The sequence below is a fragment of the Astatotilapia calliptera genome, chromosome 3 (assembly GCF_900246225.1).
Source record: "Astatotilapia calliptera chromosome 3, fAstCal1.2, whole genome shotgun sequence".
Taxonomy (NCBI): Eukaryota; Metazoa; Chordata; class Actinopteri; order Cichliformes; family Cichlidae; genus Astatotilapia; species Astatotilapia calliptera.
Genome location: NC_039304.1, coordinates 30,405,721 through 30,421,770, shown reverse-complemented (window position 1 = coordinate 30,421,770; position 16,050 = coordinate 30,405,721). Strand labels below are relative to the sequence as shown.

The window sequence follows — 16,050 nt, the reverse complement described above, 5'->3', positions numbered from 1 at the left end:
GTGTGTGCGTGCATGTGTGTGCGTGCCCAGATCTTATACTTCTGCATCTTCAACTAAAAGACCAATTTGAGTTTGAGCTCTTTTGGAAACTAAAACTACTGAACAATTTTATTTTAGTTGGTGTTGGGTTAGACCTGTAGCTGTGATGACTGGTTTTCTAGGCTACACCTGTATTATGTCAATGTGGGTCTCCATAGAGCAGTGTTGCATAATTAGAGGAAAAAGGAAATCAAGCATTTCATCACTGAATAACCATCAGCTGCTGAAGGTTTCTCATAATTAGAAGTGGGGTTTTTTTTTAATTTTAAAAAAGAAAAAGGCTCCAGTAATACTAGCCAGTAATAGATACTGTATTCTAGGTGTCTTTTTAATGACAATAAAAAAAACAAAAAAACACCTAGAATACAATATCCCAGCTGCCATAAGGACCCTCAGAGAATACATGCAGAACGGAGAGAACATGCAAGCTAGGACTTTCTTGCAGTGTGGTACCAGTGCTTACTAGAGTTAATTAAATTTGACATAACCTTGCTGATATAAGATAAATAGTAATGCTCACACACTTGGAACAAACGGAAAAAGATGAAAAACATAAAGAACATCTCTTGCTTCCAGCAAGACCTTTGCCTAATTTTGAGCTCATGAGTTCATATTTTCCAACAAAAAAGTACAAGAAATATAAACGGAAAATCCATGTTGGATTTCCCCAGCAGCACATGAACACATCAGTGCCTCATCAAGTCCAAGACCCACCCACTAACCACCTGTTGACCATTTTTCTTGACATTACAGCCCTGATCAGCCTTAGTCAGCAGATTAGCAAAGAACCCATCTAATAAAATCAATTGCAGTTATTTATAGTTCATTTTATTTGTTGTGGAGAGACATTTTTGTGTTTCTGATTCTTCTTTTTTTTTTTTTTTATTAAGGATCCCAAAGAAGGAAATAACAAATCAACTATGATTCAGAAATGTTGCTCACTTTATTTTAAGCTCAAAAGAGGAAACTTGGAGTCATTTATAATTGACTTGTGACGCAGTTAGGCTGCAGATTAATCAGTCAGTGCAGTTCCGTGTGCTCACCCCTGTGTTGTTCCTCTTGGTGTCCAGCAAGGAGACGGTGAAGGTGGCGGCGAAATTGGGAGAGTTGAGCACATCTCTAAGACCTAGCCGACACTCCCCCAGAAACCTGAAAGAGACACACACCAGAAACACAGAGATGGATCTTAAAAACAACTGCGTTATTTACAAAATAACATCTTTAAAGACACAGCTGGAGTTGATCCCAAGTACATTTTCCCTGGAAGTCCCAGTATGAGAATCAAAGAAATGACAACATTAATATGTCAGCCACCATTGGGCTGAAAAAAATCAAATAAACATATCAGAAAGAGAGAGAAAACTTTAGGACTGGTAAATTCTTAAAAATTAGGAATGCACTAACCAGCTCAGCAACAACCAAGAAAAGCTGATGATCCCAAAATTCATTCCTTCGTTAAAAAAACAAAACAAAAAAACCTCTTCCCAACATCTGGCCATAGCATGAACACTCTTGAGGAGGCATGCATGCCATTATCAAAGTCTCCAATAATGAGATGCATTATGCAAAGCCTCTCAAAGAAGGAAACCCAGTATTTGGTGATATCCATCTGTTATAGACTTCAAGGACTGAATTACAGCTCTTACCACATGACCCTAACGGTGTTGCACCTGTGCCTAGTCTCTGATAAACTCTTAGTTTCCCTGTTTCCCCATTCACAGTCATTTTCTGACATCTTACAACATTTATTCCCCAACCTTGGTGGTTATTTTTGTTACTGTACAACATTGTCAAGCAAAGTTGTAACGCCTAGAGAGATCAAAGGAACATGGTAAAGCAAATACACCTCAAAATGACAAATATGCACTTCACACATTAAGTCCAGGTGAACAGAAATCACCGACAAAAAAAAAAAAAAATGCTGTGTAAGTTCTCAGTCATCCAGGTCATGGTACTCTATCCAGCTATGAAACAAAAAGCGACTTGACTTCTTTAAGTTTCTTGAAGATGTTTCATGTCTCATCTGAGAAACTCCTTCAGTTCTAAAACCAAATGGCATTTAAACTCTAGTGGGAGTTGTCCCTCAAGAGGCTATCTATCCCCACTGTGAATGACCATCTTTGATTAGAGGAGGTGGTCTGCCACCTACAACGCGGTTTTGAGATCCCTTCCACAGGCGCCTCAACCCCCAATCCCATCTTGCTTTAGGTGATCTCATTAAGTCACATGATAGGGTGTAGCAAGGTCTCACAATGGTTTCATTGGAAAACTCATGACCCATGCCTTTTTTCACACTTTGGCTCATGTGGTGAGGCACATGATCAGTAGTGGGTAACTGAAGAAGCTTCTCAGATGACAGGTGAAACGTCTTCAGGAAACTTAAAGACGACCAATCGCTTTTCTTGAAGCTCCTTAGAAAACAAATACTTAGTCCAACGATAATGGATTTATGCTGAGAGCTGAGACACAGTCAAGTTCCACTGTAATTTGAGTGGCTGATTTATGGATCCATTCATCTTTCAGCACAACAGAGAGTGAATGGGTGGGAATTTGGCAGAATAAATACCACAATGAGGGGAAGACCTGATTCTTTCGTTCCTGCCCCTTCCCTTCTGAAAGAACTCTGACTGGTGTGACATCTTGATCGAGTGAAGTAATCCAAAAATAACCCACTGAGGGGTCCTCTGGCCACATCTCTACTGTGACAATGTGCAGCTCCATCTAGTCAAACATAGTATGACAATCCTAAATTTATTATCCCAGGGGTGATTTGTACATATCGCCTCTTTATCTGTCTGTTGGCCAGGACAAGGTTTAAAATGATTTACAAACAGCTGCCAGTGATGAGAGATTAAAAGTAAATATAGCCCGTTTGGAGTTTAAAACAGACCTTTCCCTTTTACTCTTCAGTTGTATTTATGGGTTTGATCTATTTTTCTTGTTTAAAACAATTATGCCTCTTTTTTTTGGAAATCTCTAATGATAAGATCTGTCACCATCTGAGACACTTGCCTGCCTATAAAAGGAAAACTACTTAAAGAAGTTTTTTCAGGGTCATTTTGTATATTTCTTCAGTGTTTTGATGCCACATCTGAATGCATATAATTAGCATAGCACAGAGTACCTGTTTCTCCCCATTTTCTCATGATCTTTAACAACACAGTGAATCTCAGCTCCAGAGTCCAGAGGAATCCCCTTCAGATCCCACTCAAAACCCTGACGGACACAAAGGAAAGAAATGTTTAAAAAAAAAAGAGTGAAAATGGGATCATTAAGGCAGAACATTTTAATGATGATATTTTGTAATATCCTTACTGCACCTTTATTGCATTATATTTGTGAAGTACTTGCAAATTGCAAATAATTTTTTTGTCTGGTTATTTTGCTCATACAGAGATGTTGTCACAATTTCACCAGCTCGTAATGTTGCAAACTTACTAAATGCACTGAATGTGTTTTTAGGGTATGCTAGATAGGTGGTAAGCTAACCCAGGGGAAAGCCAATTCAGGGTTGATTTCAATTCCCAAAACATCATTCATACAGGCTTGTGTAAGTAAAATCAAACAGGTTTTTTTTTCTGACTAACGTTAGCTAATGTTAACTTTCACGTTAATTGCAAATTGCTGACTACATACAGCAAATTTCTATCTTAAGCAGTTATGTTAATTATTACAAATTTCCAAGTCAGATCTAACTTTCAGGTAGCAAATTATTTTACTCACTTTGAGTGGCCTGATGTTGCGACCAGATATGAATAAAGAAGCAGTCAAAACTAGCATTGTTAGGACCCAATGGTAGATTAATGTACCATAACAACAGACTTACCTAAATTGCAAGGCTGCTGCCATTCTAACAAATAAAACATTATCTTTATATCTTTACTAGATCTTTTTTTGTTTTCAACTATTTTTGTCTGTATTTTGAGTTTCTATATGAATCTATGGATGCTTCACTTTGATGAGGACTCCAGGACTGTATGCAAGAGGAGGACTCATCCTGCATTTTCCACTTTGAGTCCTTTACCAAGCAATGCCTTACTTTTAAATTAGGTTATAACTTGTTCTCACATTAATAATTAAAATATACTTAATATTTGACATTGCATTATCACACACTTAGGAACTTTAACAGATGATGGGTTGATGAATTTGTGGCTTAATGGGGGACTTACCTCATTCCACACAGGGTTAGGATTGTTTTTGATGACCTTTGTCTTCTTCTTGGACCCTGAAACAGATATAGAAAATGGAAAATGTAATGTTTGTAATTTTTCTATATGAAGATAATCCTACAATTTAGGATATTAACAACTTAAGGTCAATACAGATATTGACCTTAAGTTGTGTCAGAAATGAGAAAAATAATTTTTAACGCCATCTCGGAAAAACTGAAAGTCTCCTTTTTGCAGTAACCAACAACTTAAGTTAGAAACCTGTGTGTCAAATATATTTGCTCTGCTATTAGCTCAACTAATAGTGCAAACTTTACTTACAAAGTAAAGTTTTGACCAACATTTATGAGCATAGCCATCTAAAAAACAATTTTTATAAATCAGATTAGTGGGAAAAAAATATTTTTAACAATAGAAAAGAAAATGTGTCCTTATCTACTCCAACTTTGAATAAGCATAATAATAACTTAGTAAGGTCCTTCAGAAAAGACTCAAAGTCTATGCAGTCACCCCAATCTATCCTACACTATCCACACTGACAAACATTTTAATGAAATGTGTAGAATAAAATAGTTAAATGTTCCAGTAAGGGTGGATTGTTTATCTTTACCACTCATGTAGCTGTATAATGATAAGAAAAACTGCTCCATCACATGAAACTTTTGTTACCCTCGTTCATGGTTATGCTAATCAAAGATATGAAGTTATTCTGAATGTTAAAACACAAGAACAAAAAAAACTTTACACATTGCACCTTAAAACTTTGGAATAAATTACCCTTCTCCATAAAAAAAACTGCTAAAGTCAGAGTTTAAAGTTGAAATATATACCATTTTTGGTAAACAAAATTAAGACTATTGCAGAGATTGAACTTACTATGTAATTTTTATTATCTGTATTTTAAGTTGTTGTAAAGATTAAATAATATAAGTATATCAATTCTAGTCGTCTCATTTTGTGTGATGATTACTGACATACATTTTATTGTAATTCCTCCAAAAGGTGCACTATAGAAACAAGTTCGCACATAAACAGTGGTATAAATATTCTGCTCTAAAATAACTACTGACACACAATAGGTTTATTTGTATATGTGTGTTATCTTTCCATGGCTTCCTGTAACATGAAGTTCGGAGCTCTGATTTCCTGCCCGCCGTCGGGCAGCTTTAACCAGAAGTGAGAGGTGAGACAGGTTAATACCCTGCCAGAATAGGTACTCAAATACTGAAGGCCACTTATGAAACAATATGTGTACAAATATGTGATAATGTGAGTTATCACACAGGGGGGCAGTTATCACAGTTTCCAATTATTTTTGGTAAAACAGGAATTGATTGAGACAGAGACTAAACTGGTGCTTCCAGATAAAAGGAAACAGAGTCAATGGCCATTGTCTTCATCTTTGAAGTTACCTTTTCATTTCCATGACGTGCTAATTCCTGGTAAATGTCACCAAGGACAGCTGAAGCTGATACAAATGACGGTAGTTTTGCATGTATTGACTGCAGTTGTTTATCTGATAATCCCATTAGATTAGATTATTTTAAAAATTACTTAAGTTATTCTTGAGGAGCTTTTACAGACATGTTTTTTACATTATGATGTATTTTAAAGGCAAGTGCAAATAAAACAAGAAAGGTCAGGGGTTACAAAAGTCAAATATGAATAATTACAGATTTTTAACCATGAGTAAATAAAAAACGCTGAATGAATAACTTAAACTGGTGCATAAAATGTGCAAAAAAGAGAATCAGAAAAATGTAATAAGAGGATAGGAGACACTAAAAATGAAAGTAAAAGGGTGTCCACACAGGAAGCTATTTTTTCATTGCACATCATTTTGTTGCTTAGGTTTGGTCACCAAAAACATTCTAGGCTCAGCTTGCCTTGGTAACCTTCTGGATTCATCAGCCTGCCATATCATCCAACTCAAAGTTGACACAAGTTTATCTTAGAACCACAGGGAGTATCAAACGTGGACATAACTTCCAGGTCAAAAAAATTAAGTCAATGCAGTTGTGCCTAAAAACCTGTCACACTATGGTGATAACTTTAGTTGAACAAAGACTTGTTGTCCTATAGCAGTTCATGGGAAAATAACATCACATCTTTTCCCCTCACCCCCAAATGGTTTGAGCAGATGGTGGCCCCTCCCTGAGCCAGGTAATGCTGAAATTTCTTCCTATTAAAAGGGAGTTTTTCTTTTCCACTGTCACCAAGTGCTTGCTCATAGGCGGTTTGATAGTTGGGGTTTCTCTCTAAAATTGTAGGGCCTTTGCATTGATTTTTGTTGTGATTTTGTTGTTGTGATTTTTCATGAAATAAATAATATTGAATTGAATCTCATAGACAAACTGCTGAGTTGAAGGGTTCAGTCATTTATTAGGGGTTATATTAAATAAAAAAAATGAGGTACTGTTTTATCAATCTTGGTCATACAATGTTATAAAATAGTATTATCTGTGTTATAAAACCATGTGCTCGCTTATGACTTGTCAATCACGAGTCATTAGCCAATGAGTGTTGGCTTTTACAGTCAGATCGACACTTCTTTGTCTCATCTTAGCTTTTCCAACATGGTTAGGGTGGAAGCAGTCATCTCGAGGCTTCAAAACAGAACTTCAGAAGCCAGTGGGTGATGTCACAGTACTTATGTCAGTCGTCTATACATACGGTCTGTATTTGGAACCTTCCCACTTCACATTGTCCTGATAGCATATTAGATTGAAGTCACTGATGTTGTTGAATTTCTCTGGTCTCTAGTCACCACGTTTCTGCGAATTTCTTTCTGCGTGGACACTTTTTTTAGCGCTCTAAACATGCAAGTCTGGTTGTCTAAAAATTTCCAGACCCTTTTGGAAACCAAAGGTCATTGGTCACATATCTTTGGCTTCAACTGGAGTACAATTAATATTTTTAATACATGTATTCCCAGTATGCACACACACACACACACACACACACACACGGACACACAAGTTGTTTGCCTTCCTGTTTTCCCTACAGCGATCACCAAGTTTGAGAACACAAACACAAACAGAGAGCAATAAAACCATTAATTCAACTATACACACCCAAGCAAGCGCACACACACACACACACACACACACAAGTTACCTACGTAAGAGTGCCTCCGTTCTTGTGGGATATAAAAAAAAAAAAAAAAAAAAAAACATCTCCACCCTTCCACAGAAAGGTTGAGAGGTTACATTTGATTCATGAGTGAATGTGTGTGTGTTGTGCGTGTCAACTCTAGAAATCTCCCAAGTGCTGGTGCCACAGTCTGGAACCTGCAGAGAGGAAGTGGCACAGTATTAACTTCCCAGTTCAGCTTGGCACATTTCTATTATGAGCTGAGAATAGAATAGTGCAGCCCTCTGGGTTTTCAGACACGTATAGGAAACCTAGATTTAGACCTTCACTGTGTGTGTGGACATGAATTTTTAAAGTCAGCTCAAAGTTTAAGGAGTTATGGTCACATGAACAACCAATCGCCCATGTAGTTTTCAGAGCCTGATATATTTGGACCAATAATATTTGGAGAGATTAGAAATAATGAAATATCTCAGTTTACGTATTTGATGTGTTTTCTAGGTTCTTATTGTGTGCGTTTGCACTCTGCTTGAGCACTTTTACAGTGTCTCTCATTCATTCCTTAGGAGTAACTCATGGTTCTGTATTTTAGCCAATGATACTTTGATGACTGATACTGACAATTTAAAGCAGTAATATGAAACTGAACAATATACAATTTATGTGTACGGTAAATGTTACTATGTTTTAATTATTTTCAAGAAGTGACTTTGGAAATAGAGACTATGTCACAGTTTGTAGACTTGAAGTGTTAAGGGTTTATTATTGTTGCCTCCTGTTTGGTTAAGGAGTGTCTGTGTGGAGTAATTGAGAACAGTACCAGCAGCTCAGTCTGACCCACATGGGGGATCCACATTATAAATAGTACAGTGCTGCCAGCTTTTATTTCTGTTTTGATTGAGAACAACACTCACTGACAATAACAACACTTTGGCCGGAAATCCTGCCTTTAGGACACAAACACCAGCACACGCTGCCAGATTTAATCACAGCACCCATAGACTCATTGCTCACAAACACAGCGTAGGGAAAAAAAAACAAAAAAAAAAAACAGTCATCTGTCTGTGCATTAGTACTCACCATAACCTTGTGCAGAAAGAGTTTCCATGAAAATGTCTATTGTATTGGTCACTATTATAGGCCAGAATTGCTCTGGAAACTCTGGGATACATTTCCACAAACCGTTTTGAATACATTAAATGCAGAAAATGCATATCCCTCCCTCTGGATCCGTTGAGATTAGTCAGTTCATATAACAGTTGCTCAACTAACATCTCTGATGTCTAAAAATGGACATGGTATCTGTGTTCTTGAGGGGAGGAAATTCTCTTTCAATTTTTCTGTCATTTTTCTTTCGAACTCTAAATTCTTCAAGTTATTGGAACACAGTTTTTGTGGGGGAAAAAGCCACCAACTCGTTTATTTTCCATGCTTTTTTAAGTATATAAATGGATTATATCATTCATTTTTGATGCTTAAGGTGTCTGGCTCTGCTGGAAAAGGAAAGATGCAGAGTCACTGCACCAAATTCACTTAATTTAAGAGTGTATGAGGAGAGTGAGATATGCATGAGTAAACAAAATAGGAAAAACATCTGCTGGCACATCGCTTATTAAACCGTGAAAGAGACTTACACTAGTCTTTGTTAAAAGTGGGCTGTTGATCTGTGCACTCAATTTAAAATTAGCAATAGATTGAGGTAAGACGACGATACAAGTATTTGTGTGATGGCACGAGAAAACTGTTAGGACAAAGGCAGGAAGTAGAAAGCAGAGCGCTCTTCATAAAGGAGTCAGATACTGAGTCATGGAAAGTAGGCCCTACACGAAAATCAGATCGGAAAACAGGAATGCCGCTGAGGCAAAGTAGCTAAGAGCTCATTTATTGTCGCTGATTGTGACATCACCACAGCCCTGTCACCATGAATAATGGAGAAGAGGGCGTGTCCCACATGCTGCAGTATTCTACTGAACAATAGGTGTCGCCAACCAGAAAGAAATCTAGCGCTGGTACAAGAGTAGAAGAAGATTTATTTTGTTTGTTTTCTCCATCTTTTTAGGTGTTGCAACATCTCCCTCTCTATTAACTGGGAATCTTTGAGCTTCTGCATTTATCCAATATTGAAATCATGGCAAAAACCAACAGAATCATGACATGACAATCCAAAACTTTGTTGGTTTACTTTGGTTTGCGTCCTAGGCATTTTTCTGATTTTAAGACACCAAAGTCTAGACTGGAGGCTGCAGTTCTGGCTTTAAGTCCTGAATAAATAATAAAAGGTGATTTCACGCAACTTATAGTGTCCAAAAGTGGACTCTGTTTATCTGGACGTAGCGCTTTCAGTGGAACGAACGTTTTGTCACTCATCCAAGTGACTTCTTCAGTCTCAGCTGACTGCAGGTTTCTCCAATCTTATAAACAGTAATGCATGAAACTAGCACCACTGAATGAACAATGGGCTGGGAGGTTCCCATCATTGATATGCAAATGCTCATGACCATTGATCAGTGGTTGTTGATCAAATGGTCATGAGAATTTGCATAATCAATGATTGGAAACCTCCCAGCCCATTGTTCATTCAGTGGTGCTAGTTTCATGCATTACTGTTTATAAGATTGGGGAAACCTGCAGTCAGCTGAGATTGAAAAAGTTACTTGGATGAGTGACAAAACGTTTCTCCCACTGAAAGAGCTACGTCCAGATAAACCTAATCAACTTTTGGAGATTTACTTACCTGGATGATTAAGAATGCATCAAGACGTTACATTTGAGTGCTCAAACTGAGTAGAAAAGCACTATATAAGTACCAGTCCATTTACCATTCATAGATTTTCTGCAGTGATAGGACCACCTACATTAGTGGTGCAGTTCAATAATTTCATTCATGCAGTACTTTTTTAGATTCCAGCAATGACAGATTAATAACCATTAGTAATAGAATTAAATTTAAACACCAGTAAGTTCAGTGTTGAGTGCCACTGTTAGCCATCTGTTTAGCCACCATATTTGACTTTCGTCATCAGTATATTTGTGTTATTGCCTAATTTAAAAACAATGTCACAGTAAAAAATGTCTGAGATTATAAAATAAGCTGCAAAAGTCATATCTGACAGGCTTTGAATGACAAAGAGACAGCTTATGCTAGCTGAACTCCTTTTTTTTTTTTCCTTTAATTTAAGGTAAACATGTGAGTACAGTGAAAGTGCCATAATTATATAAATAACATGAACAACTTTTAGTGGGAATAATATCAGTATGCTTCAAAGCTAATTAGCCAAATAGCTAGTTACCCTGGCTTTCTAGAATCAGTTAAGAATAAAAACCTAACTTGTTAGCACAATGGGTGATCCGAAATTTCACATGCAATAAAGACACTCAGTTAATTCAATTTAGTTATATTATGTTACCAGCAGTCTGTGTATGTATGTAAAAAAAAATGTAAAAGAAGAACATAAATGGCTAAGACATTTCCCATTCAAAAGCATTCACCTCAACTCCCAGCATTTGCAACCCACATTTCTTAGATATCTCTCACAGATATGTGCATAGTTATATTCTTGGATAAAAACGGTGTACAATAGCTGCAGTGAAATGTCTAGTTTATTTATCCAGACACACAGACTCAAGAATTGTGTGTCTTTCATTCGAAACTCAACTTGGACATCAGCAATACTACAATCAACTCAATGGTCTGTTATTTCTACAGTAACATAATTTTACAAATTACATATATTACACCTTAATTTTCAAGTCAAATGAAATTAAAAAAAAGCACCACACACACACACACACACACACACACACACACACACACACACACACACACACACACACACACACACACACACACACACACACACACACACACACACACACACCAGCTTGAGCTTTCAGCAGCCAAAGAAACAGATATTTCCAAAAACCAAAGAACAAGCTAAGAGAACTGAAACAGTTTTATTTTGAACATGTTACTTGATATTTTTAACAGCCAACTTTCCAAGTTGATCCTATTATTCCCTGACTTTATGCATGCCCTGAACATCCCATAATCCTCTTACCTCTGAAAATGACACTGGCCTGAGGGTCAGAGTGTTTCAAGTTGTTGGCTCGCTGAATAATACAGCGTAACATGTTGAACGCAGCACGATCCTGAAAGCTGAAAGGCTGTAAAAACTCGCTCAGAAATGAAAAAAATCAAATCCCACTGTCACAGGGTTAATACAAGGTGGATCCAGTGCCGAATGAACCGCTGATTACATGACTACAGGGAGTTGTAATGAAAACAACCAAAGCAGTAGCGGCGAAAAAGTTACAAGCTAAAGACCAAAAAGAAGAGATAAATCAATCAGTAACTTATTTCCTTATTTGCCAAAAACTGATGACCAAAAACATGAAAGAAAAATAGTCAGAAAGATGAATGAAAATCCAGAAAAATCAGAAAGGAAAATATCCTCAGATAGCTTCTCCACATTGCCTCACAACATCTCCCTCTTTCAGTAACTACAAAATAAAAGCTCTTCTTCTCAGTCGGAGATGTCTCTTTCTTCTCACTGTAACACTCCCGGAGGGAAAGAGGGCAGTGAGCAAATATGTCAGGAACCCAACAACCAAAGGAAATCTCAACATTTCCTGTGCTCTTTTCCTCTCGTCTTCTGGTTATTTCCTTGTCTTGCCCAAATATTTTCCTGCACACCTCTTTCACTTCAGTCTCTCTCTTAATCCCTTTATTTGCTTCCATCTCTCTCATGTTTTCAGTAAACCGGCACCTTTGCTAAAACCAACAGTTCTTATGGAATTTGGAACAATGTTCTGGATTTCCTTCAAAATCCTAGAAAATGAACTGGTATATAATTCCAGGAGTTTCAGTGGCTTTTGTTTAGTTAGATTTATCAATTCAAAATTGGCATTTTCTTGTAGAAGACACGATCTTAATTGGTTGAAATGATCAACTAGACTATGTGTGCCCTTCGCAGCGAAATCAGGTCGAAAAATCCAAAAGTTTTAGTTGCACTGAGATAAGTTGTGGAACATTTATAAAAGGTTAATTTAAATATTCTGTCAGAAAAATGTAGGCTATCTGCAGCAGAGTTGAAGAGTTGTGAGCCTTAACTCTAAGACACATAAATTCCAGTGCCAGCTAGATGCACAGGGAGATAGCACCACCTGCAGATGTAAAGTGGGGGACACACATACCCCAAATTTTTTAAAATTTGGAATAAAGTGAGTGTGGTTCAGGAAAACCTGAATCACCTTCCAATAAGTTATTCCTCATAATGTAAACATTATACTGAAATGTTTTGAAAAAAATATGAGGTGTTGAGCAAAAAAACAATAAGAAATATTGGTAATCTATGAGTCACTTGTTAATAAAAGGGTCCTACAAGCTGTCGTGCAACTAGTTCATGGGATTGTTTTTTTAATGAAAGGTTTTTAACACAAGCTTTACAATAATATATTTATAATTGATTTCTAAAATGGTATTTTATGAAAAGTGGTGAGAAAATAAACTAGTCATCTGCATGAGAAGTACTAACAGAAGTAGGCTGTCAGTATGCTTCTTATTCGGTAACTGAAAGCTGAGTTTCATCTGATTTTTCAGGATACCTACAAAATTTCACCCTCTGATTAAATGTTGAAAATTGCTGGAGTGTATCCGTGCTGCTGTATCAATGTTATACTTTATGTTTTCATCTTACATCAGTTCTTCTTTATATTGTAATAGTAACAGTTGTGATTTCTTTTACTTTGGGGCATCTCTGTCTGCCTTCAGGCTCGACTCAGTGTGTCCCATGTGAAGTAAATTTCTCTTTGATCCTTTAAGATAACTTTGGATCTTTGAAGCTGATTATACGCAATCTTAAAAGTTGATAAGTTCAAGTACAAACTACTCAAGAGCAGCTAGTTACACCAGTGTGTTTATTATCTGTACTTAAGGCCTAGAGACCAGTCAGCAACCCCTTTAAGCCAATTCTTAATAGGCTAAAAAAAAATATGTATGTCCTGACCAGTTGGCAAGCGTGTGCTTAAGGTTGCTATGAAACCTTTTGTTTCAGTCACATGACCCTAGAGTTCACACAATGGTCCCCTGACAACCATAGGGAAAAATGTCTATTCCCCAAATTACTGGTGATTGTTTGCTTGACATTGCTGTCTATTACAGGACAAATGTACTTTTTTTGTTTTTAAATGAAAATTATGGGTGTGAATCTGCTAACCTTTTTGCAGACATCACCACCTAGCAACTGTCAGCAACCACACACCAACCGGTCATTCAATTTGTTTGTCCCTAAGGATGTGTGGTTGATGCCAGTTGCCAACCGGTCTCTAGGCCTTTTTGTCAGAACCCTTAGGAAAGTAGAAAAATTCAATTTAAACAAACAAATAAGACTATACTTATCAGCATGCATCCAAGAAAGTGTCATGATCTGCAGCAGCAGATTGAGTGGAGCAGCGAGAGGACCCAAATGCAGATGCGTGGAGACTGGAGTTAACAGAAGGCAAGCCGTTTATTCAGGCTGACAGGCAAAACAGCATAAAAATAAGAAAATCAGATTGAATGACGAACTAATCAAGAAACACTGAACTGGGAAAACACTGGGACCCCTGGACCACCAGGATCATAGCTGTAGATGAACAGACTCACTGACAAAAACAGAGGAAAATAGAGACAATATATACACTGATGAGTGATCAGGAAGATCAGGGAACACATTTGAACACAGCGGGAACAAATTGGTCGTAATTAGACAGAGGAAGCAAAACTGAACATAACACACAAGAGACAAAAACTGTCAAAATAAAACAGGAAGTAGCACGAACACCGAGACGCAGACAAGGACATGCAAACTTGACACTAAGATGAGGTTAAACAAACATGCAAACACACGACCGACTCAAGAGAAAAAGAATGAAACACCCAAGAGACGAACATGAGAACAGGTAACGAGACAGAACACAGAGACATGACTGAGGCGAAGAAGAGAGAGAGCGAAAGAGAAAGAAACAGAGATGTAAATAAACATGGAGACAAGACTGACTTCCACAGGAGACACTAAGGACAGGACATGAAACTAAACAACCTAAAATCATCTGAACCACAACAGATGATAGTACAATCAGAAAACTCAAAAGCACAAGAAAACTAAACTAGTAAATGTAACCCATTCTTTGAGATCAACAACAATAACCAAAAAAGATTCATAAACACTGCGACCCAGAACCATGCCAGAAAATAAACTGCAACAACCTGCAAAGATAAAATGTTACTGAGAGTTTTGAGACCAGCACTTGAGTAAATATGAACTTTGGTACCTACAAATGTACCCAGCTGTTCAAAGAAAACAGACCCAAAACTTTTTTGTGTGTGTAACTAATTATCACCTTTAAACATCTACATTAAACAGCTTTTCAGTCATCTGAACCCATATTCTCAAAATAGTCCTCTCATAGTAACATCAAATTCTCATACTTGGTGTCTGCTTTTTTAAATTGTATGCACTCTATCTCACTATCTAAAGTAAATTTAGTAATAGATTAAACTGTCTGAACTCTGCTTTGTTACCATTATCAAACTGTAAGGAAGCTGAACACGTAAGTATAATGTAATTGAAAACTTTCTGATCTTAAATAAAATTTAAAGGAAGTTCACATATGTAGGTAAACCGTGTTGATGAACTAAGCCATGTCAGTCTGTGTCTTGTCTGTTTGTTCCTCTCTTTTCCTGCAGCATCCTCTCATCTGCCCTGTGCTCACACATCTTGTTCTTCTGAGGCAGTCAGCAGATCTAATTACACTTGATTATATGATTAACTGAAAAAAAACACAGTTTCAGTTTATTTTATGCGTATATAAAATTAACCTTGTAAAATTCCAGCGAAATAGCTTCAGACCTGCCTTTGACATCACTACTTAAAGAGAACGAAAAGGGAGATGATAACCTAGAATACAACATAATGAAGATCAAAAATACAGCCGACACCAGCAGGGAAAAAATACTAACTGAACTAACATGGGAGGAACACAGTATGACACAACAAAGGAATGCAGGCACGTTCATGCATTTCCACTATGAGACAGCTGAAACTATTCAAGATGACAAGGGGAAGTGAAACTAAAGGCACACGAGACAACAAAGAATCAAACTAAAACTGGAAGTAACTGGCTGAAAACAAAGACAAAGGACCTCATGATGGAATCAAACCCGCACTGCTGCATTAGGTTCAGAGGTTGTGGTTTCACGTTTAAGTGCTGAACTAAACCAGCTACACTATAGAGCCATTAAACTACAATGCTCTTTATCAGCCTGATGTGCGATTAGCTCTCGTACCATGTTAGCCATCCTGACTTTACAACACAGTGAATGTGGTATGCTTGTCAGTTGATTTTTGTGTTAATGTAGGATCTGATTTAGTGCAATAAAATTCCCCTTATTCATTCCCAGATGAAAGTCTCTGCATTTTTTTTTATTTCTGAGGTCCAGTCTCCTGCCTTTACACAATCCTAGACTCACTGCAGAGAAACCAGATGATGCTAGGACAGAAACGATCGAAATAATCTAATGAGCTTCCACTTTCCAAACCAGGGTATCTGTTACTATCCTTTCTTCTTCAGTAGCATTTGAGGCCTTACTGATTCAAAGAAATGATGCAGCAGTTTTTAGGAGCAGATGCAGCAGACACAGCAGAGACAGCATTCAGCTATCAGGGGGAGCAGATGAGTTAAAGCAGAACAAGTGTCAGATACAGTG

The 16,050-nt window shown here is 37.3% G+C and overlaps 1 protein-coding gene across 1 annotated transcript in view; it reads right to left on the bottom strand.

Annotated features, from left to right (window-relative positions):
• The window catches only part of LOC113014254 (dysferlin-like), a 70,602-nt gene that overhangs the window by 50,864 nt on the left and 3,688 nt on the right, over positions 1–16,050 (bottom strand). The window contains exons 2-4 of the mRNA XM_026155672.1: positions 4,212–4,267; positions 3,164–3,255; positions 1,083–1,188 (exon numbers count right to left, since the gene is read on the bottom strand). Coding sequence (XP_026011457.1) covers positions 1,083–1,188; positions 3,164–3,255; positions 4,212–4,267 — 254 coding nt within the window. The remainder of the gene's footprint in view (positions 1–1,082; positions 1,189–3,163; positions 3,256–4,211; positions 4,268–16,050) is intronic.